Raw genomic sequence first — 24,930 nt, forward strand, 5'->3', positions numbered from 1 at the left:
CAAACGTGCCATATGTGGACGTGCTTGTTGTGAATAATAAGAACACCTTTCCGATTGATGAGTGAAGGACGTTTCTGATGAAGGGCTTGATTTCAACGTTCCAGTTGCTGACTATAGATCTCTGCAGTGACAGTTCGCTGTGGATTGAGGAGTTCGGAATGAATTACTCCTTTGATGTACCGCCAAATGCACTTTCTGCGGATGGAGTCCAGGTTTTGGGGTCGGAAGTTGTTTTTATCTAGAACTGAGCCATTGTTTTTGGCGTTTTATATTCGCATACAGAATCCATTTTTCATCATCGGTGATAATTCTGTCCAAAAATGGATTACGCGCCAGAAGAGACGAAGCAACGTTCACACGTTGGAAACGATTATCATCAGAGAGTTCGTGAGGCACCCAAACACCTTCTTGATGGAATTTCCCCATATTCCTTAGATGTTTACGTAATGTTTCATGAGAGACATGTAATTTCAGGGCCATTTCACGAGTGTGTTGCCTTGGGTTAGACTCAACATGCGTCTTCACAGCATCAATATCAATTCCAATATGTCGGCCCCTGCCATCACAGTTTTTAAGGCTAAAGTAACCTGAACGAAATTTGCTGAACCATCGTTAACACTTACGAACGTTCAAAACATTTCCATAAACTTCTTTGATATTCTTTGTGGCTACAGAGGCATTGTTTCCCTTCTTGTATTCAAACAGCATTACATGCCGAATGTGTGTCTGGTCGTGTGCCATCACTATAAGTAATTAGAGTATACTAAACCTTACACATTATATAGGCTACAGTAACGCGACGTTTAGGCGATTCCTTTAACTATTATACGTGATGTACGATTTTTTTGGTGGTGGGTAATAAAAGTGTTCCAAAACGCGACATTAATTTCTTGACGACCTAATTTGGCCTAAACGTTTAGATAGAAATGTGCATGTATATGTATCAACTTCGAGTTATTTCAAAGTCTGCCCATAATAACTTATGATGCTCATTTTAAGTTTCAACTCACATTTTGGTTTAGTTGTTCCCATAACTGGAAATTCCTGGAATAATTTATTTATTCCAATTATTAAAGACTGAAGTCTTCGTATAATTCCAGTCGTTCACGTTGAATGACTTTCCTGATTCAGATATGCAGATCTCCTCAAATGGACACATTTATTTATTTGTATTATCTTAATTGGATGTATCACTTTAACATTATTTTTATTTGAAATTCATAATGTTTCAATTTCATCTTTTTTTATTTTACCTTTGACATCATTTGTCATATGTAGAAAAGTGACATCACATACGTCTATGCTTTTTGAATACTAATGTATCATCTCATGTGATCACAATAATATCTTCCCTATGTATCACAACACGGGGTCAAATGGTGTAATGTAAAGTTCCATATGGAATTAATATTCTATGCAATCCTTTTATAATTTCTCAGCACTCTGTTGTAAAATGATAATGTAGATATTAAGAAGCTTAGATCACTTTAATGTGATATGGTTACTTTTCTATTATGATTTTTTTTTGTAAAACATGCAAATTCTGTAAAACATTAATTTTTGTAAATACAATTATTTTCATTTTCAAAACCCGTTTTTTCTCAGTGAAAAATGTCAATTTAATAGATATCAATCACTCTTCTTGCAGAAGTATTTCGTTGGATATATTACCGTATCTTTAAAGAAATTCTGAAAGTCATGTTTTATTTGGGGGGAATACATATTTAAAAGTAATTTTTGGATTATAACATGTTTGCATTTTTTAATGTCCAAAACTGACGTTTTTTACCTGTTTGTATCCTTTAGTAATCAGAAGTGTACTGTATTAAATATTTTGGTAGTAAACCATTTTCCTCCTACTACTTCTATTTTTGCAATTAAAAGCTATTATTTTGTTATATTGTTATATCTAGTTATTATTGTCAAAAGTGTTATTGTCATCCATTTCTACATTTTTGTAATGATTTTTGTTTGTTGTTAAGCACACAGATACATAATGGACTATCTGTGCTGTATCCATCAAGGGTATCGAAACCCATTTTAGCGTAGTGAGCCTTCAGACTTACCGCTGAGCCACCAGAAGTTTTTGCAATGAAAGGCTTACCTTTTGTCACTTGTTTTTACCTATTGCAATCAAACTTTTGACTTTTGTTACACGTTTGCAATTTTTGGTAATCAAAAGTTGGCCTTTTGTTACCTTTTGCACATTTTGTGCAATAAAAATGGTATTTTTGCTATATGTTTGTGTCTTTTTTTTTGGCACCTGCAATTGACCTATTGTTACCTGTTTGCATCTTTTATTCCTCCAAAGTTTATCTTTTGCATCTTTTATTTCCACAAAGGTCACCTTTTTGATATCTGTTTGCATATTTTAGTATGCAGAAGTTCAACTTTTATTATCTGTTTGCATATTTCGTTCAACAGACGTTAACCTTTTGTAAAGTATTTGCGTGTTTTGTGAAATTCCAATGATGGTTAGATGATAGTTATTTTTCACCTTTTGTCATGGTTGAAAAGTTTATATTTGAACATCTTGTAATACAAAAAAATTGGCGATCCGAATATTTGGAGACATTAAAAAGTGTACGAAAAGAGGATCTCTTAGACTTTTGTATTTTCACGAAATATGTATAGAAGTTGATGAGGAGTAAATAAAAGTTGGCCTTTTTCATCATCACTTTTTGTTAACATCAGAAAATATTTGTTTATGCAATGAGATACAGTTAAGGCTATACAGTTACAGGTAGTAAGGACGAGATATGTTCAAACTGCACAGTTTCCAGTAATAAAGACGAAATATTGATAACCATACTAGTTTCCAGTATTAAGATCAATAATCGTTCAAACCTGCACAATGTCCAGTGGTAATGATGAGAGATGTTCAAAGCTTCACAGTTTCTATTCGTCGGGGCAATACATCATCAAAGCCTTTCGATTTTCAGTTTTTTGGAAAATATATGTACAAGACCTCACGCCTTATTATTTTATACAAGCCATCTAATCAGATATTTATCTTTAAAATGTTAGTAGGCTTTAGAGTTTCCAGTATTTGGAAGAGACTTACCTTGATATAAGACTATTAAAGTATGGAACAGAAACATCGTTCTTCACACAACTTGATTCCAATGCAAAGACCATGCGACCAGTATAATGAAAATGGTTATCACTTAGATTATCAAAAAAAAGAAAAAAAGATAATGTGTTCTCATTCCATTCTGCAATAACGTTAACTTCCAGCACATATTGCTGATGTATCAATTACTACAAATATTGTCGTCATTCTCATAATTGATTTTCTCTGTCCAGTCGCGTCTCAGGAAAGGATAATATTCTCATTCTTAATGTCAGATGTCACACTCATTGAGAAAGATAACGTAATTCTTATAAAGATGGTCATTTTTTTCTTATTAAATGATGTTCTCGGTTAACGAGCAATATTACGAGTTAGGATCATAAGGCTATTTAGTTATGTATTGTTTTGTTACATATATCTTAGGTTTGAACGAATTACATTTAAATAAAGAGCTACAGTCAAACCTCACACGGCGGATATTATATTAATTTTTATTGTTTTGATATTAGAGTGTTAACAGCAATAGTTAACTCTAAATCCACTGAGTTACCTTCTGTAAACAATAAATACTCAAAATAATAAGTTTAATTGAAATTAATAACAGAAGAACTAGATGTCGTGAAAATTATGTTAAAACACATAAAAAAGCACATAAATATACATCAAAAGTTTTTATTCAGTTTTAGAGAACATACTACATACCCAGATATTTTAGATAATATCCATACAATTTAAACACACAGAAATGATATACCTTGAACAGTAATGTCATAGCAAATAAATATTTTATTTTTTGAAAGTTATATACAACATCACAAGCACATACACAATAAACAGAGGTATAAAGAAGAGTTTTCTGTATATTCGAACTTTTTTGTGATCATTGCAATACATAACATGAAATAACTTAGCCGGAGTCTCTCATGTCCGAAGGGGAAAAATACACACCAGTACAGTTTTGTGTGACATACTTTTTACGGCGTAAAGTGTAATCAATCATTAATGTTACCTCACATTTTCACTGACATGCTATCAATTTTACATCATTTACAAAAAAGGGATTTTAGTTTATTTTCTAACTGCTCTTCATGGTAAACTATTTTGTTTGTTTTGATTATAAATATCACTTTATTATACTATATGGTAGTTTTTATGCTTTGTTTTTTATGTTATTGAGAAAGCATAAGATTGCACTCATCTGAAACTGAGAATTTGTTTTTTGCAAACTTAACATAAATTTTCAGTGTAACTGAAAATGCATCAAGTCATGCTCGTTTTTACCATTTACTAAAACCCTAACTCATGTTCGTTTTTACCATTTACTAAAACCTTAACTCATGTTCGTTTTTACCATTTACTAAAACCCTTAACTCATGTTCGTTTTTACCATTTACTAAAACCCTTAACTCATGTTCGTTTTTACCACTTACTAAAAACCCTTAAGTCATGTTTGTTTTACCATTTAGTAAAACCCTTAAGTCATGTTCGTTTTATAATGCTGTTACACTTTAACATAATTTCTATGACGTTACCATAGAAAAACTAATACACAGAATAGCTGAGTGTAGAAGATTTAAAAAATTATCATATCTACAACTGACATTCAGATTTTCTAATCAACAATCCCATCTACTTATAACTAACAATTTTATCTACTTAACCAAAATTTTTCTTACTGACACTTACTCATCTAGATTAACGAAAGCACAAATATCACAGCCATCGAATCCACTTTCAAATATTTTTTCAGCTAATTTTCTGAGCTATTTCGGCCAAAATGTTCCCCAGCATTCCAACTCTTCTTTATTTTTACAGGACGTAGCTACACGTATCACAGGTTGGTATTCATGTCCTTGCTGTAGAAGCAGAGAACTACTGCTATGTTAACTCAGGTATGTTTAAAAAAGCTAACTGCGGAGGCAAAATCCACTAGGAATAAAAATTTTGACGAAGGTGGAATGTCGATTTTTGGCATGATATATTTTCAGTGTTATTACAAGACTCTGAGCTGCACAACATCCTGTGACAGGAGCAGATAAATCAGTCAACAAAGCGTCATCCCAGCAGCAGCTCATTACTTGAGAATATTGGGTTTTGTTTCTTTGAAGTTACCCAAGAATATTTAAATTACACGGGGTCATGGATTTTAATTTTCTTCTTTATTTATAGCTGTTGCAAGTGAAAAGAAAACTTATCCAATATAGTGTTCTGTTTTCGTTTGATGTACACAAAACAAAGGATTCAATTCTCAAAATAGTTTTTTCTTTCATTATCTTGGAATTTTCTGTTGCCACAGGGACACGATGTCAAAACTAACCCAGAGCAAAGCTCTCTTATAAATTAATTGGGGAACAGATTTCTTTTAAGTTCTTGGCTAACAGTAGATAAACCACACACTCAAAAGAATGGTAAACAGTAGTTCCAACGATTTCCCAGAGGAACAGGTACTGCCAGATCCTTTGGAAAAAAAAAATATATATAGACTGGGATTTTATTTTGTCTTTTCCGAAACCTTGGCATAGTCTTTGTTATAGCTGAGTTCAAATTCTTAAAAATCTCAAACTGGTATAGTATCTCGGAGAGTAATGTAGCATTTCATGAAACTATGATTAATTCAAAAACATGACAAAATAAGCAGTTAATACGTTCGTGATAACGTGAATATAGTTTTCTTAGCTCTACAATTTTGAATATCAGTAAACTAAGAGAAAAACAAAACAGTTGGAAAATAGACATTTTGATACGCTAATAAATCCAAAATAATACTATGCACATGCATACCCAACCTATATGAAAAAGACTTGATTTAGATTACACAAAAAGCATTAAATTACATTAAATATACAGTATGATTGTAATTTAATTACATTAGTTGAAATATTTGTGATATTTCAGTTTAAAAAGTATTAACTCACCTCTGTTTATGATTTATGAATATTATCAGACAAAATGTTATTCAGAGTAATCTTAGGTGCCGTATTAACTTTCAACTATATAGATATTGGCTCTTGATTCAAATGTGATGACGAGTTAAATATCTACTTTTTTATCGCAACTATTCAAGCTACTGACAAAATAATCAAAACAGCCCCCAAACCATTGTGAAACAGTAAATGTTACTCACCACCTCCTCCTTTTGCTGAAACTTGTAATCCAGAACTCTGTTGGCTAGCCCCAATTACAGTTTCCACATGACTTGTGTCCACAGTCTTCTTGAAAATGGCTGTACAGTTCAATCTCATCTCTCCATTTCGGAAGTGGTGTTCTCGTACGTTAAAATGAATACCAAGTAAAGCTGATTCCAAACTACCCGGATGCTTAACCAGCGGGTATCGTGTTACGTACTCTGGTGATACCTGGGATAAAATAAATAAAGACAAAATATCTGCACACCAATCTTTTTCGTGCAGTCATTCTGTTTTCGTGTTCTAGGTATATGTTAATCTATCTATGAAACTACCTGTTTTGCACTCCCTTTACCTGTTGGTTATCTATATGTTTATTTTGGTGTGCACACACTATCTATGAAAATACCTGTTTTTGTTGGCTATCTATGTTTTTATTTTGATATGCACACCTTCTCGTTTGTCCGTTTAGGACTAATGCTACCTGCATTTTTTAAACGCGCTACACCCTAAGAATTTTATAATTATTTACATTGAAAACATACGAACGTGGGTTGAAATTATTAAAGTCGATAACCACCAAATCTATATTTATAAACCTTATACGTGTATAGTAATATAATGTTTTTTAATTCATTTCACACTGAGTTACTTTACAGAAACGTTTATGGCGGTGCTGTAGGTTAAGACTTCCATTTATTTGTTTCGAGTGAGATTTGAAACCATAGCCAACATCAAAACTCTTTCTTTGACATTCTTTACGAAATAGTTTTTGTATCTAAAATCTATAAAACCTATTTCCAGAATGAAAATGTTTCAAATATCCATCCTCTTACAGTAAGAACTGCTTGACTTCTTAAGATAGAAAACATTCTGCACGATTACGTGTTTCTATGTTTCTACTCTTCATTGATGAGAAATAGCGTTTCATTTATCATAGACTAATATGCTTCCAAGATCATGACACATTTTCTCCTCTAGACTATTCACGATCTGTAACTAGGATTAGTTAAATGCGATTTCAAAGATCGTTTTTGATGTTGTTGTGATTTTTTTAAATGGTATCATATCCAACATTTTGCTTCAGGTTTGCCTATCAGTTTTGAAAATGCTTTACTTATTCTCAGATTTAAAAGTAATATTGTCGTTGACTTTCCTTTCCTTCCATTAAAATAGTTCAAACTACTGTGAAGATCTGAAAGAAACAAATCAGATTAGATTGTGTAAAATACAATATTTTAGTTTTAGATATAATTAGAAGTGTTTAACTGAGTAAATAAATAAATTGTTTTAGTTATACACTGAAACAAAAAGAATCACTTAAAAAAATATATATAGCAATTCAGGCATTTAAATTTACCTCGTTTTCGTTAAGAAACCAACGTAGTTTGGGTGCTTCTTTGACTTTTGGAGAAGTACAGTTTGCCACAACAGATTCACCTAAACGATAAGTCGATTTTTGTCCATTGATTCGAGGCCCATCTTTTGCTATGTAACAGACGAATCGTATTAATTAGAAATATTTTGAGAAAGTTATTAATTATTCATTTATATCAACTAACTGTAGCTTAGAAATGAATCTTAATAAATCATTTACTAAATAATATGAGTTTTCAGATTAAATTATATTTGTAGTAATAACAAACTATGAGCTGACTGTAATTGGCAGTGTTGTAAAAGGGGAAGATAGCACCGAATATGAAACAAAATTGGATTTTTTGCTAAGTAACTATAAATAATTAAAAATAAACATAATTTTGTGAATCGTTTTAACATATTGATTAAATAAAATGTTTGGGCTAGTGGTTATGATGCTCGATTCGCAATCTGAGATTCGCGAGCCCAAATCCCTGTTGGCGAACATATTCGGCTTATACGATTACCGACTGGGCCAGCCACCCAGATATAAAATTAGTTGACTTACAAAAATATCGCCTGAGCACAAATGAATTAGGATTAAGGTCGTAATGGTAAAGAAATTAATTAAATATATATATATATATTTTTTCTTTATGTATCAAACGTATGTCTGAAAATACACTAAAAATAGAAATGAAACAGTTTGATGAATAATTTATAAGAACATATTAGTAGCATTAATGTTACATATTCTTTAAATCCTTCATAAGTCCACTATAGTGAGTAAAACACAACTAGAAACACCATACTTATACCGTATATCTTAAAGGGTTCTAAGTGTAATACTTTCCATTTTAAGGTTATGCTTTAAGTAGTTCCAACATTTTAAACGAGCTTGCTGTATATCGTTCACAGTAAAATGATGACAGAAACATTAGAACAAATAGTCTGAGATGCTGAGTTTAAAGAAGAGCATCACTGATTCCAAACATAAAAATATCAAGTATATACAGACTTGTAAGTATAGGACACTGGAACGACATTACTTGAAAGAGATGTAGTATTTCATTTTGATATTGCCTAACTTAAAATTATCAAGTAATCTATTTTAACCTCCTCTCTCTCTCTTGTTTCTAAACGTGACGTGACTTTAGTTCTCTTGCTACTTTTGTCCACCCAACAACCTATTATATAACTTGTCAAAAAAGATAAACTTGTGTATCTTTTAGTATCTATGATCCCATTATTGAATTATCTCTTGCCTGCACGGAGCTCAGAGGATTTCGGCATATCTTTGATATAAAGCTCTTCTACACTCCTGGAGTACTCCTGGGCAATGACCGAAGAACAGCGTAGGTTTAACGTTCCGTGCCACAGATGAGCGTGCTCGACAACAAATCTTAATCCTAGTCTGGAACTCAATAGCCGTCCTTCCTTTAGTGGACTCAGCGGCCACTCAAAGTGCACGGGAGCCTGAAATCGAGTTTTCTTTTACAAATAATAGCCAAGTCTAAAACGTTAGTCATGTACTGCTAAAATATGAAACGACACTTCAGGAAAATTAGCGTTAATTCTAGAATAAATTACAAAGAAATCTTTTATTTACTAGCACGTACCTAATAGTATCCTTCATAAACACTAATATTATAGATCTCAAAAGATTTGGGAGGCCGAACAAAATGTTTGTTTATCAAATTACCGTATAATATTATGTCGTATCCTATAATAACGCAAATACAAACAGCCAAGAACAGTATAAAGCTTACATATATTTGTAAAGCGGCTTCTTTAATACATGATGTACAACAACATTATCGGTTATTTTCAGTTTAAGTATAAAATTTCCAATCGGTATACAAGCATACATCCAGTTTCTAAAGTACACCATTTTTTATTTTGATATTTAACTGAACACAATACCAATTTATTTTAGCCTATTTTCATTTTCTATTGATAATTATTGAGTATTAATTCCAAGAGATACAATTAATGTGGAATTTCAGCATAATTTATCAACTGTCAATTTAAAAGTCAAAACAAATCACAGCTAACGTCAACTTTCCTCAAAAGATGGAACCATAGTATGTAATAATAATATGTTCAATGAATATTGAACAACGAGAAAAACCTCTTTCTATATCCCTTACTATCTTTTATGGAGCAAGAATACAATAGTATATAATGATGATAATAATAATGTAATAATAATATGTAATATGTAATAGTATGTAATAATAATATGTAATATGTAATAGTATGTAATAATAATATGTAATATGTAATAGTATGTAATAATAATATGTAATATGTAATAGTATGTAATAATAATATGTAATATGTAATAGTATGTAATAATAATATGTTCAATGAATATTGAACAACGAGAAAAAACTCTTTCTATATCCCTTACTATCTTTTATGGAGCAAGAATACAATCTTTTATTATTTCCCTCTTTTGCTCTATCGTTTCTTTCTTTCTTTTTCGAGTTTTTGGGAGCTAATAATGATATTGAATTGAAACATACTAGGGAATTCTTGCAGCCACCAAATAAAAGGCAAATAACCAGTTCGTGTTATTCAAAATCTCTTCGAAATTCTGGCATCGCAAAAAGGGGAACCCTACGCTAAACCTACAAATAAACAAGGATTGTAGAAATTACTTTTGTTTTAACATTATTGCTAAATGCTATTTACTCCTGTGAAATACTAACTTGTTTTGTCTTCAGGTGAAGGGCTATGTATTTTTTGTTCAATGGTTGTAATTAATTTATCGCGATACGTAATGTTAATAGGTATAATGATTTATTTAAATTATTTTGCGGAATTCATTTTACAGCTAGTGTATTATGTTTTCTGTAGCTTATTTGAATTAGCTAGCTTGACATTTTCTAATTAACTTTTCAACTCTTAATGACTAAACACAAGTACACATATCACTATCCTTAGGGAAAAATAAATGAAAATGCTTGACATCTGAATAATTTCCCTCCAGGGGCCATCGAACCCTAAAACACATATTCCATATCACATATTTTAGAAAGATGGCAGCATGTTGTTCTAACAACTCGTCTGTTGTAACTAATTTATTTCTATTCGTATAAAAATAAGAAAAAATGTATACTTATTTATTATAGGTATTATGGTTGACCAATACTTTTAACGTAGAAGTAAACATGAGGTACGTGTTAATAAGAGGTAATTGATAGTCTCATCGTCATTTTTTGTGACAAATAAGCTAAACGTAAAGGTTCTTAAGGATTAAGCTTAGCCATCCCTAATTTACGCGCCTGTCTTGAGAAAGTGGGTTTTCTCGGGGCACTCACGTTTCCTCCAACAATTAATTCCGAGGCATAGGAGTTATATCTCCCAGCCACCCTGTTTCGGTGTATGACAGTCAAGTCTCGCTGTTAGGTAGTTAAGCCTCCATGTGAAAATCACCTTCACTCAGCGTACTTTTTTACTTCAGCCAACTAATAACTGATATTAAAATAAACGATAGATTCAAACAGTTTATTATATTTAGGTGTTAAAACTGTCGCTTTATAATCCAAAAACTTAAATCAGCTAAAGTACTAAATATTTATTAGAGTCTTAAAAACTTCCGCGAGCGGGGCAAAGGGGAATACTAATATTCCTGAGCACCCCAGTTGGGAAGAGCTCGCAAATTCTCCAAGAATTCAGTGATCTCTTTCTTAAAATTTAATTCCTGTCACGTTCGTACTTTCGTTTGTTCTTTCCTCAATTTAGAAATGCTGACCAGAGGGAGGGCAATCAATCTGTAGCACCCACTGCCTATGTAGTTACTCATTACCGAATAGTACGTTTATCATTCGTCATTGTAACTCCACAACAGCTGAATGTGTGTGGTGTATTCAGTATTAATATCACAGCTCCAACCTTGGACCTTCTGATTCTTATCCCGACACATTAACTACTAAGCAACTCCTGGCTCTTTAGTATTTGTAAACCTTTATCTATTATATTTATTTTAGAATACATTTTCAGTTTTCTTTCTGATAAAGATAAAATTATTGCACGAGTTACTAGAACTCTCCTAAAGCTAACATGACGATTAAGATATTGGTATAGAAATCTCATAACAACCTACAACTCACCCTCAAAACAGTAGACTCTACGGTCATATATAGTCATCATATATATCAACCCATCACAATAACCTGTAAATTTGTATAGTAATCATCACATACCAACTCACTTTCACCACAATATCCTGTAAGTTTATATAACGATCATCGCATACCAACTCATCTTTACCATAATAGCTTGTAAGCTTATATAATGGTCGTCATAGACCAACTCATCATTACCACAGTAGACTGTAAGTTTATATAATGGTCGTCATAGATCAACTCACTTTCACCACAATATCCTGTAAGTTTATATAATGATCGTCATAGATCAACTCACTTTCACCACAATATCCTGTAAGTTTATATAATGATCATCAGATACCAACTCATCACAGTAGTCTGTAAGTTTATTCAATAGTCATCACAAATCAACTCACCCTCACCACAATAGTCTGTAGGTTTATATATGATCGTCATAGATCAACTCCCTCTCACCACCGTAGCCTGTAAGTTTATACAATGAACATCAAATACAAATAGCCTGTAGATTTATATAATGATCGTCACTTATCAACCAACCGTCACTACTTCAGGTTGTAAGTTAATGAGAGATCGTCACATGTAAATCATCTTGCATCATACCATTGTAAGTTAATGAGAGATCGTCACATGTAAATTATCTTGCATCATACCATTGTATTTGAAGAATCTTATCTTTCCAGCTTAATTTTTATCTTTAAAAAAAAAGTGATTAAATAGATAGATCAACATTCTGGCTCTTTTATGTCCTTTTGTGTATTTTTCTCGGCTGATCTTTTTTTTTTTTTACGTTTGTCTCAACTCGCTAACAAACTCACCTTTTTGTCGTTGATATACCATTGTAAGTCGGCAGCAGGCTTGGAAGGTTTTGCACTACAAGTGACGTTAACCAAATCTCCAACACTGTAATGGCCGTGAGTGCCCGTCACGGTCGGTGTTTCCCTAGGCAATACTGACAAATATGGAAAAAAAAACATAATGCACTTTATGATATATATGTATATTGCACGTAAACTTATTTCAGCTGTTGTAATTTGAACACCGTTGGCTAGTAAAGATACATTCTGTAGTCTGAAGTTGAATGAAATAATTACTGATAATATTCAAAACCTGCCAGTATCACACAGCTTCATGTACAGTTTCTAGTTACTGTAAGTATTATTATGCAACATAGGTATGAAAAATAACTCAGTGAATAAGGCATGAGATAAAAAATGCTTGTATTTAGAATATGATATAAACAATACTCATAGGGCCATAGACGAAAATAAAATATCCTGAAAAAGATATAAACCTCGTAAAATATTATTGCTCATTTGCATGTTCTGAGGTAAAATAATTTTCAAACTTATTAATCTTGGATATAAAATGGCAATTTATATTTCTTAAGCAACTTAATTATAACATAATTGGTGGCATAAGAACTGGTTTTAATCGGTTTTTTTATGGATTCAAGAAGCGTGGGTTTTCAAACTCCGATCAATGTTTAACTAAATATATAATGACAAATAGAGATAAAACTTTTACAAGTCCTAAAGGAATTTATTCTGATATGGTTTTATTTATTTTACTGATTACAATACTCTGTCTGTACTCTTAGAATTAATGATGAGAAAACAAACTTTCAAATGCAGGGATTGAAATAAACAAGTTTTTAATAGCTTGGTGAAGGATATATATTACAGTTAATATACATACATATATTTATTTACATATGAAAAAAAACTTATAGATAAATTTATAGCTGAAAAGATGACGTAAATGATTAGCAGCTAACTACGTGTAGTATTAATAGAAACATATTTTCACATTATTATTTTTATATTAAGCTTAGCAAAGAAGTATAATAAAGAAATTAAGATTTTTCCGCGGCTAAAATCAGATAAGCGGTATTCTTCAGCATTGTTTCATTTAAATAAATTAAATATAAATTCATTTGTGGATAAGAAAAATATTGTTTTTGTGGATAAAAGATGTGTATAGCATGTAAAAGTATTTATGTAACGGAAAGGTTTTAGCATCTTACCTTTTTATGTATGTGCCTATTTGCATTTTATGTTAGCAAGTGACAAGCCACCCTCTTCAGTGGCTCAGCAGTAAGTCTGAAGGCTTATAACGCCATAAACCAGGTTTCGATACCCGTGTTAGGTATAGCATAGATAGCCCATTATGTAGGCTTGTGCTAAACTACAAGCAAACAAGAAAGTGATAAATCTATTTTCGATTAAACTTAGTGAGAAGATGATATTTTTTGTAGTCAAACATCAATCTTTCAGGTGACTATTTTGTATTCTTTGAAATTTGTATAATAATTGTGGGAATTACAACGTAGATGTTTTATAAATCTGTGATAGTTTACTTCCACTGAGGCCCGGCATGGCCAGGTGGTTAGGGCGCTCGACTCGCAATCTGAGGGTCGCGGGTTCGAATCCCCGTCACACCAAACATGCTCGCTCTTTCAGCCGTGGGGGCGTTATAATGTGACGGTCAATCCTACTATCCGTTGGTAAAAGAGCAGCCCAAGAGTGGTGATGACTAGCTTTCTTCCACTTGCTCAATTAGGGACGGCTAGCGCAGATAGCCCTCGTGTAGCTTTGCGCGAAATTCAAAAACAAACAATACTTCCACCGAAAAATTCGATTCGAATACTTATGTCGGGATGGTTTTCCGATAAGTGAGTTTCATGGAGAAAGAATCTGAAATGTCACCATTATCACATATTTCTGGATGCATAAAGAAAAATTATTTCATTATGTTTGATTTCATATTACTCTGTAATACTAGACATAACTATATCCATGAGGTATGGTGAGATATTAGCGCTTTAAAATAAGTATGGTTTAAAGAATATTAAAAAAAAACAGGTTGCTATGATACTCATTAAATACCATCTTTTTAAATAGTATACATGTCTATAAATATTTTATTTTTAACAAGAATGCCACTAACCAGTCTGCTGCGAAACAGTGCGTCTGACAGATTAGATTGTTTGGAGTCAAATTCAATTCAATTGAAAATAGATGTTAAAACAATGAATCGTATAGAAATTAAAGTAAGGGTGAGAACATTTCAAAAGGCGTGGAAAATATCGCTATTAAATCCCATAACACGCAAAAATCCGTTATACACACTTTTGTTTCGGATAGTTGAGCAAAGTCACTCAATTAACATCTGCACTAGCTGTCTCTTCTGTTGAACTAATAGCCTAAAGGTAAGACACTAGCCAACCGTACCCATCGCCAACCCTTGGGTTACCCTTGTCTGAACAAATAGTGCAATTTGGCTTCCACACTTATAACGCAGCCACGGCCCTAAAGTACGGATGGGCCAGCAGATTCACAGTTTATCACGCTAGCCACTAGCGTTTAGGTATACAAACTTACAGGTTACTAAACATGCAAGACCTCTTCGTTTACAAAGTCAAAGTATAGATCCCAAGGACGTTCTAACGAATAAGTTAAAAACATGTTGCACACCTAAAGTTAGTTGCACGTCGTGTTATGTTTGGATATAGGTGCACGGAAGTTCTTTTTTTGTGGGTATGTGTACATGTGAGAACTGATTTTGTCCACATATGAATGTCAATTTTGCAGTGCATTAAACCATAAATCATAAGTTAACACAGTAGAATAATCTTTTATTCTGGTATATATTTTGTCAAACTACGGCATAAAATTTCATAAAAGACTAAAATTTTAGTTTTCAATAAATCGCTTTAACCCTTAAATTACTGTGTTTGTGTTTTACCAGTCACCGCATTGGGGTCAACATGCCGCATCAGTTTAAGTACTTTCATGTTACAACACTCATAGTATCGAACTGACCAAAACAATTAATTGAAATTACTTATATTTTATGTAAAAATACATAGAGAACCCAAGCAATGATTAGTAGGATTAATTTAATATTAATAATTATAATATCATTTTTACAACTTTTGTGATCAGCGATGTCACTGATCCATAAACAATTTGATGCATAAACAGTTTAAAAAAAATGTCTTTAAAAATCTGATGGATTCCAAATGGATCCTATCGGTACTTCTGTGATTAAATAACCTTTTTAAAACAACAGACAAATTCCTACAGTGGTGTTGTTGCCTATTGTCGTTGGTTCACTGACAGTATTTGGTTAATAAGCCAGATGAATTCTCCCAGTCAATAAACTTATTCTAATGTACATCACAGTTGAAAATGTTAACCAGACAAACTTACTCTGACATCTTTCACTGTGGATAACTTACTCTGGTGTGTATCACATTCGATAAATTTACTCTAATGTACATCACAGTTGAAAATGTTAACCAGACAAACTTACTCTGACATCTTTCACTGTGAATAACTTACTCTGATGTGTATCACAGTCGATAAACTTACTCTAATGTATATCACAGTTGAAAATGTTAACCAGACAAACTTACTCTGACATCTTTCACTGTGAATAACTTACTCTGGTGTGTATCACAGTCGATAAACTTACTCTAATGTACATCACAGTTGAAAACTTTAACCATACCAACTTACTCTGACATCTTTCACTGTGGATAACTTACTCTAATGTGTATCACAGTCGATAAACTTACTCTAATGTACATCACAGTTGAAAATGTTAACCAGACAAACTTACTCTGACATCTTTCACTGTGGATAACTTACTCTGGTGTGTATCACATTCGATAAACTTACTCTAATGTACATCACAGTTCATAAATTTAACCAGACAAATTTACTCTGACATCTTTCACTGTGGATAACTTACTCTGGTGTGTATCACATTCGATAAACTTACTCTAATGTACATCACAGTTCATAAATTTAACCAGACAAACTTACTCGACATGTTTCACTGTCGATAAACTTACTCTAATGTACATCACAGTTCATAAATTTAACCAGACAAACTTACTCGACATGTTTCACTGTCGATAAACTTACTCGACATGTTTCACTGTCGATAAACTTACTCTAATGTACATCACAGTTCATAAATTTAACCAGACAAACTTACTCGACATGTTTCACTGTCGATAACTTACTCTGAAGCACGTCTTAAATTCATAAACTTACTCTGGAGTATATCATAGTCGATAGACAGTGAAGAATATCCTTGTAAACGAACTTGGCCATATCTTCTGTCATTTAAAAGAATTGTTGACAAATTCAAGTATAAATATATTCAAAACATATTATTCGACAATCAGAACAATAATATGAACAGTTAGAATGAAAATTACAATTTCAAAGATATAAACCATTCATAATACCTGGATTACTTTTCTATGTGAAGACATTATAAATGTTATTAATGTGCATTTGAGTTTGTGTAATCATTTTCTTCTGTGCGCATGTGCGAATCACTGAATGTGTTAACGTCTTTGGATTAGAAACTCATATTTTGCGAGAATAGAATCTATAATTAACATAAAAACCATTAAATATTTTTGTGACGATAAAAGAGGAACAATGCCGTAATATTATTCACACATTTAAATTAATTAAGGTTACTAGGAGGATTAAAAAGTACTTAAAATCCAATAAATACCATATACTCATCACCATTATAACTGTATTTTTTGGGCTTTTTGATCGAAGCTGTGCTGATCAACCTTGAATAGGTGAAACTGCAGTCAACAGCATAGGGTGCTGTGAATCAAGGAATGCATTAGGTATTTACGTCACAGATTATATTTTTAATTATACTTTTGGTGAAATCAAGAGAGATCTCTAAGATAATCATTAGAATGTGTGTATGTCTTGTGGTGTTTCCATTGCTCAGTATCGGTAATTATGGTGCATTTCTGTGTAGTTGCATGTTAACGTTTCTCTCTCTATTTATGTATATATAGACACACACATACTTTTGTATATAATTATATTTCTATAATCACCCCATAGTTTAATTCTATCAATGTGAATTAGAATCGTGGAACAACACCATTTTCAAATGTTTTTACGAGAACTGTTAGCTTCAGTGCAAATTCTCATCAATATGCTTGAGATTAGCCAGGAAAACAGGGTCACTCGTGCATTAATGGAAGCTATGAGACACGTTCTCTTTGGAGGAGCGTGATCTGCTTTCATTAATGATTCTCTCATAGAACAGACACAACTGTTTAGGGATCTAATTAAAAACAAGAAGTTCATTTCAGGTTAAATGACATGATTTTAACATTGTTACTTTAATTAATTAGATCTTCCATTGCATGTATGAGTAAAGAAAAACGGCATATTAATGATTTTAGAAAATTCGCTGTATATATCTTGGTAACTCTCCTACGAGACATAATGGAACATAGTTGAAATATCTTACCTCAAGATTCACTAAATGGTAATTCATTCCACATTACTTTAATATTAAGTTTTGATAATATGGATATTATTAGTGGTAATCCGATTTATTTTAGTTAATACGAGTAGTTCGGGGATAAGAGCAGACAATACTCAGATACCATGAATGTTGACCACGAGGAACTCGCATACTTTGAGTGTTGCACAAAATATAAAAACAACCAAGAACATCTAAGATACTGTCAATGCTGCAAAGATAGGCCCAGTAAGGAGATGTGTGTAAAAATAAAACAAAATTCAATTTATAAACATTTACAAAATAGACTGATCACAGACTGTATCAGAAGATATCATTGCCCAAATGTCATACTATTATTAGTCTTTAAGGTAATGCAAAGAATGGGGAACTTTTAAGCTTTCAGAAGGTATAATTTGGCTAGTTCGTAATAGCGTCATTATCAAAGACTGTTACTTTGACCGGCTGTTGAAAGAGATTTGTAATAAGAACCTACCAACGACCGAAAAGAATTTGTCTGCTACTAGGAAATTTTGTATGTATCAGTCGCTCCCAGCAAACATGCTCGCCCTTTCAGCCGTGGGGGCGTTATTATGTGACAGTCAATTCGTTGGTAAAAGAATAGCCCAAGAGTTGGCGGTGGGTAATGATGACTAGCTGCCTTCCCTCTGGTCCTAAACTACTAAATTAGGGACGGCTAGCGCAGACAGCCCTCGTGTAGCTTTGCGCGAAATTCAAAAAACAAACAAACGTATCAGTCGCGTGTGATTGGGCAAAGCAGATGACGATTATGCTTGTAAGGTATACCAAAAGCCGGACTGTGTCTCAGTTCATATATTCCCTCAATAATTGTTAGAGCTCGATTATATTTGAATATTTCCAACAGTAACCCGCGAAGAACATGTAGAAACAGTTTACCCTAGCTTGTGACTCGAAACATAAACTGTAGCTAGACAGCGGATGACTAGAAGTATCAAACATGATGAAACGGTTCACGTTTCACTTGTCCTTGCACTGAAAGTTATGTTAAGTAGAGATATGTAAAACACTACATGCATTACTTAGCTCAGTTTGTGGCTCAGAATGTAAGCTGTAGCTAGACAGTGGATGACTGGAGGCAGGAAACATGATGAGATGGTTCTCTTTTCACTTGTCCCTGCATTGACGGTTGAATATAAAAATGTAAAAACCTACATGAAGCATTTATCCTTTTTTGTGTTATTCCAACAATACAATCTGACATATCTAGTTCAATAGTGTGGGAAACGTTTTCGTGGCACGGATTAGACCATGTGATCGTTTAGAAGGGTTAACATAAAACAGAGAGTGCCTGAATGCTGTTGTCGATCCTGTCCACATCACAATACTGTATATCAACCATGGTAGACAAAGGCTTTTTCAAGACGATAATGCAACAATCCACTGTGTTTATATTGTCTGAAACTTCATTTATCTCTTTGGACTAGAAAAATAATCCATTTCAGTCTGGTTAAGTATCCGTAGGATAGAATTTAACGTCAGGTTTGCCACCTTAACCCTCAAATTTCCAACTTGTTCTCATACTATTCACTAACGGTAGAATCCATATAATGCATCCTATTGTGTAATTATATATTTTTGGCTGTGACAAAACTCATTGTGAAGCATTGGATGAAATTATACACTTTTTATATGAAATACATAGAAAAAACCAAGCAGTAATTTGCTGTATTTATTGCAATATTCACAGCTTTGATTTATTATTATTATGTTTCTAGGGGCTTGTATCCAACAAAGTCATTGACCCAGAACATGTTTATTGCATAAATAACTTTAAAAAAATGTGTTTAACAAGTGATGGACCCCATCAGTAACTCTAGAGTTCAGCTTCTGCCATCGTATACGAACCAGTTGCAACCCATATTCTTTGACAAACGGGCCACAATCAAGCAGAGCACCTTCGCGCTTCTCTTGTCGTTTTTGCAACGCAAATCCAGGCTATTTATTATCTTGGAGTAGCTGTTCCAATCGGATGCCGAGTGAGGTCCTAGTCAAATGGCCACCTGGTGCATGTTATATTTTTGGATACCATAGGGTAAACAATCCATGATAAACTGCCCATTTCAATCACTATTCTACAATACAATCACAGAATTAACGAGGGTGCATTACAGAAAGAAGACCTGAAAATATATATTTTTGACGATTTTTAACATATGAGGAGTTAGTTATGAAAATATCATTAATTTTAATATTATTGTGTTTATTTTTAACTTGCATTACGATTTCGCCGTAAATACGTTTGCAATAATGGTGTTTTGTTTTATAAACAACGGGAAAATGCCAGTTTTTCAAACAACTTACCATAAATACGCAGTTCCTTCTCCCCTCTCTCAGTCTGGAAAGAAGGAGCTTCCGCAGATACTTCGCACCGATAGATTCCTTCCGATTCTAGATCAGTCTTCTGAAGATACACGTGTCCCACTGAAGATCTATCCATCTGTAATCAAGAGACATTTCCGATGGTTTGGTGAGGAATTCGGAGATCTACATAAACATTTTGCTAACCTTTCATGTAACAGTTTTGTTTTTTCATGGAATCTGATTTTGTTTTTACGGAAAAATAATTATCCACTATATCTTTTACCATTCTTAATTTTGATCTTGGCCCATAGTTTAATACATCATTATAACACATAAGCACAAAGCTACACAATGGGCTATATGTACTCTGCCCACCACGGGTATCGAAACCCGGATTCTAGCGTTGTAAGTCCGCAGACATACCACTATGCCACTGGGGGCAACATATAAGTAAACATATATTGCATACATATAATTCACCCTGAATAACAAGAAATTATTGACGCGAAATATTTTCTTTAACATTATCATTTTCTGTCAGTTGAATTACGCAATAATTACTTCGAATACGATAGTTCTTGATTGTTTCGATATTTGTTTACGTATTAAATACCAAAGATAACTTATATAACAAACTATGTAAACGTTCGTTAACGTAGAGTAAACATATAAATTCAAATTGAAAATTTGAAATATTCCTAGGTATTTTAATATTACTTTATGAAAGAGATTTTTTGATCCCTAAGAAACCTTATCGAATATTTAATTTCAAGTCTTCAATTGCCAACGTTAGTTGCTTATTATGGAAATTCAATAGATGAATCAGTCACACATGCCCCATCACGAGGTGATTTATGCAGTTAAGATTTACTTATAGATATCGGCTAAACTCATGTTATTTTCTTAGAACTGTAGGCAAAGTTTTCCTAATGTTTTAGATGTCAGTTTCCATTCAGTCAAGGTTTGTTTTGTATTAAGATACTGAATAATGTAAACATGGGTAAAGTTTAACAAAACATTATTGTTTTTCGAATAGTCCTAGTGGCCAAAAACTAAAAGTAACGTTTTAAAATAAGTAAAGGTTTTAACTATTTATAATTCGTTTATTTAAGTCCAGCACAGTTATTCAGTTTTTTATTATTTACTTAACTGATGTGTTACTTGTGACAAAATACTTTGTACTCATTAAAAAATTAGATTCTTTATAGAATATTACAGGATCAGTCTCAGAGCACGTGGCTCTTTTTAAACTATGCCCCCCAGTGGAACAGCGGCATGTCTGCGGACTTACAACGCTAGAAACCTGGTTTAGGTGCCTGTGGTGGGCAGAGCACAAATAGCCCATTGTGTAGTTTTTTTGCTTAACTTCAAACAAAGAAAATTACTTTGAAACAGACTTAGTTAATGCAATTCAATCTCGTAATGCTTGAATGTTAATAGCATTGAGATATACAGGATCATTCGGGCTTACAGCAGCCAGCCTTCTCAATAGTTTGTTTATTTGATGTTAGCACAAAGCTACACAATGGGCTATCTGTGCTCTGCTCGCTGTGAGTATCGAAGTGCGATTTATAGAGTTGTAAGCCCTTAAACTTATCGCTGAGCCATCTAAATACAGATTTTTTTCACAAATTGGACAATATCACATGTCAGTCTAGTGAGTAATCCACATTAATACAGATTTGTTTCAACACATGATTACTCAGATACATTGATGTTAAATCATTAATATTAAGCAATACCAAAATATGTCTTATATTACGTTTGCTACAAAGTAAAAAACACGAGATAAAATTTGTGGAATACATATTCAAGTAAGGTACAACTAAAACTATACTGCATGCCATTTCAATAATGAGTACATTTACCAGCTGTACATATAATTAGCTTACAATGTTCATGTAAGCCTACTAATATCATAATCGTCGTAGATTTCTTTGCTTATTTAAATCATTTCCAGCGTACTATATGTTCGTTTGTTTTAGCATCTGCAACGCATCTGGCAGCTTAAAATATTTAGAAATCCGAGATAGTCTTAACAAGTTACTGTTACATTATAAGGTCTACCTAATTTAAGCTGTTTTGAGCATCATAAATTATTTTACATCTAAATCATTCCACATAAGCAATTATTATGCTATTAATTTCTATTTTATGAAAAAAGCTACTAAAGTTATCTGCCGCTGTTTCTAATTTTGAAAAAAAGTCATTCAATTAGCAGAAACAAACCATCAAACATTCTATGAACTGAGTGTCACTCTAATAACTCAGCCACAGTTAAATGTGCGGAGAATATTTTGTGGTATCGCACGGATTCGAAATCCTGAGCTATGCCAGAGAGCCAACCCACGTCAACTAATTCAAAAGCAGAGAGCAAAATGAGCATCATGGACCCGGGATAAGAATAAATACCCACCACCAATCATACTCAGAATAACGAGTAAACATCGCCATATTTTTGGTTGTGTATATAAAACACGCCCATTATATCCGAGAACAAAGCTGAAGTGCACGCAATTCTCTATCCAAAGATAAACTTTCAAACAATCTATTTTCTAATTCAAATCATACTTTAACATTCTGTTAAGTTTCTTAATGCACCTGGTATAACATTAGAATTCGAAGCGTTATTTATGAATATGGTACATTGTAACATATTGAGCAGCTGCAGCGAAACCCGTCGAGAGAGAGAGGATATCGGTTTTCTGCCACAGAAACTTCATTGTTTAGGTTAAGGTGATGACAATGTATTTTCATTGGCTATACTTTGGCACGTGAACTCTAAATTTAGATAGATACACGTCGAGATATTGAAATTTAGTTTCTAATGAAATGACAACGAAGCTCTTCTCACCACGTGAGTACCCTGATGAAGGTAGTTAGTAAACACTTTTCGATTTTCGTCAACATCATTTTTGATTGAAGTGCTACACAATCAAGAAATTGATTTTCCTTTCATGTTTATTTTTTATACCTCCTGAAATTCCAACATCCATCTATGTCAAATTACAAGTCTGTGTTTTATCCCAAGTACTCTCTATAAGTGTGGAAGTTTAGGTATATGCTTTCTTTTCTGACATCTCATAATATGGTAGAAGAAAAACAACGACACAAATCTCATGAATACTGCTTTATTTTTCATTATTTTTAACCTTCAGGTGCAGGGTTATACTACATTACTTAAGAGCCTTGATATGTACTTTAAACGAGTTTTATTTTTATGCAATTTCATTATGATGGTTATTTCTCAAAGATAAGAAGTACCCACATTTCTGGTGTCAAAATGTAAAAAAGTGTTAATTTTTATTACACGTTGGCATCGCATTGAGCATTAGAAAATTTATTTCAGTTGAAATATCCATTTATCCGTGGTAGGCAGACCACAGATAGCCCATTATGCAGCTTTGTACATAACTACAAACAAACAATAATCATAATTGATATAAGGTTCTTGGTTAGTGTCATGTATAATTTATTTTATATTATCTGATTTATTCTACCATGATAAGATATTTAGATACCATTAACTGAAATATGTATCTTTGACAGTATTCCATTGATAAAACGTAATAAAAATAGATAACGACATTTATACTGACAAATATATCTTTATGTTAAACTACTTCAAGGAATTTAGCCACTTAGTGCGATAACCAAAATATCGTAACATTAGTCCTGATGTGGTTAGCGAGCCAGATTGAGGATCTGAAGATATATGGTTTAATCCTGCCATATGGTGCTGGACGAACTTCGAATTTTCAACTGTGGACAAATTATGAAAATGTCAGTCACTATCGTTATTAGGTTAAGAGTAGTGCAGTAGATAATGGGTTTTACTTACTGACTGGTTGTCTTTCTTCGACAGAAGTTCTCCGTTAGGGGCGTTAATACGTGAACTTGAACTATATGACTGGCTATTTAGCCCATGTGTTGCATAAGATGCTGTTCAAGTTGAAAATATAAATACCAAACTTTTAACATTACTAAACATTGACGCTGGAGCAATTTTTGGTGGTGAAAACCACTGAACAAAATCGTAACATATTTAAATGATGGAAACCACGCAAGCACAACATCCCCATATGTAAACCTCAGCACCCCCCCCCCCTAGTCCCGCGCTCTTGTTACTAAGAGCATATTATAAACATAAGTTAAGTTATTGTTTTTCTTTTGTTAGGAAGCAGAAGACTAGGCATCGAGTGTCATTCAGTTGACTATAAACGTCAATAAAGACAACAGAAAACATTCAAATAGAAAATTATTGTAGGCATCGAGTGTCATTCAGTTGACTATAAACGTCAATAAAAACAACAGAAAACATTCAAATAGAAAATTATTGTAGGCATCGAGTGACATTCAGTTGACTATAAACGTCAATAAAAACAACAGAAAACATTCAAACAGAAAATTATTGTAGGCATCGAGTGACATTCAGTTGACTATAAACGTCAATAAAGACAACAGAAAACATTCAAACAGAAAATTATTGTAGGCATCGAGTGACATTCAGTTGACTATAAACGTCAATAAAGACAACAAGAAAACATTACAAACAAGAAAATTATTAGTAGGACAATCGAGTGAACATTCAGTTAGA

General features: G+C 32.9%; 1 protein-coding gene across 1 annotated transcript in view; it reads right to left on the reverse strand.

The window, feature by feature from the left end:
- Nucleotides 1-4,229: 4,229 nt before the first annotated feature.
- The window catches only part of LOC106468332, a 111,077-nt gene continuing 90,376 nt past the window's right edge, over nucleotides 4,230-24,930 (reverse strand). Inside the window, exons 3-8 of the mRNA XM_022397316.1 lie at nucleotides 20,334-20,469; nucleotides 12,506-12,639; nucleotides 8,820-9,030; nucleotides 7,559-7,686; nucleotides 6,198-6,429; nucleotides 4,230-5,530 (exon numbers count right to left, since the gene is read on the reverse strand). Of these exons, the coding sequence (XP_022253024.1) occupies nucleotides 5,448-5,530; nucleotides 6,198-6,429; nucleotides 7,559-7,686; nucleotides 8,820-9,030; nucleotides 12,506-12,639; nucleotides 20,334-20,469 (924 nt within the window). The 3' untranslated portion in view covers nucleotides 4,230-5,447. The remainder of the gene's footprint in view (nucleotides 5,531-6,197; nucleotides 6,430-7,558; nucleotides 7,687-8,819; nucleotides 9,031-12,505; nucleotides 12,640-20,333; nucleotides 20,470-24,930) is intronic.

Source organism: Limulus polyphemus, unplaced genomic scaffold (assembly GCF_000517525.1).
Source record: "Limulus polyphemus unplaced genomic scaffold, Limulus_polyphemus-2.1.2 Scaffold87, whole genome shotgun sequence".
NCBI classification, from domain to species: domain Eukaryota; kingdom Metazoa; phylum Arthropoda; class Merostomata; order Xiphosura; family Limulidae; genus Limulus; species Limulus polyphemus.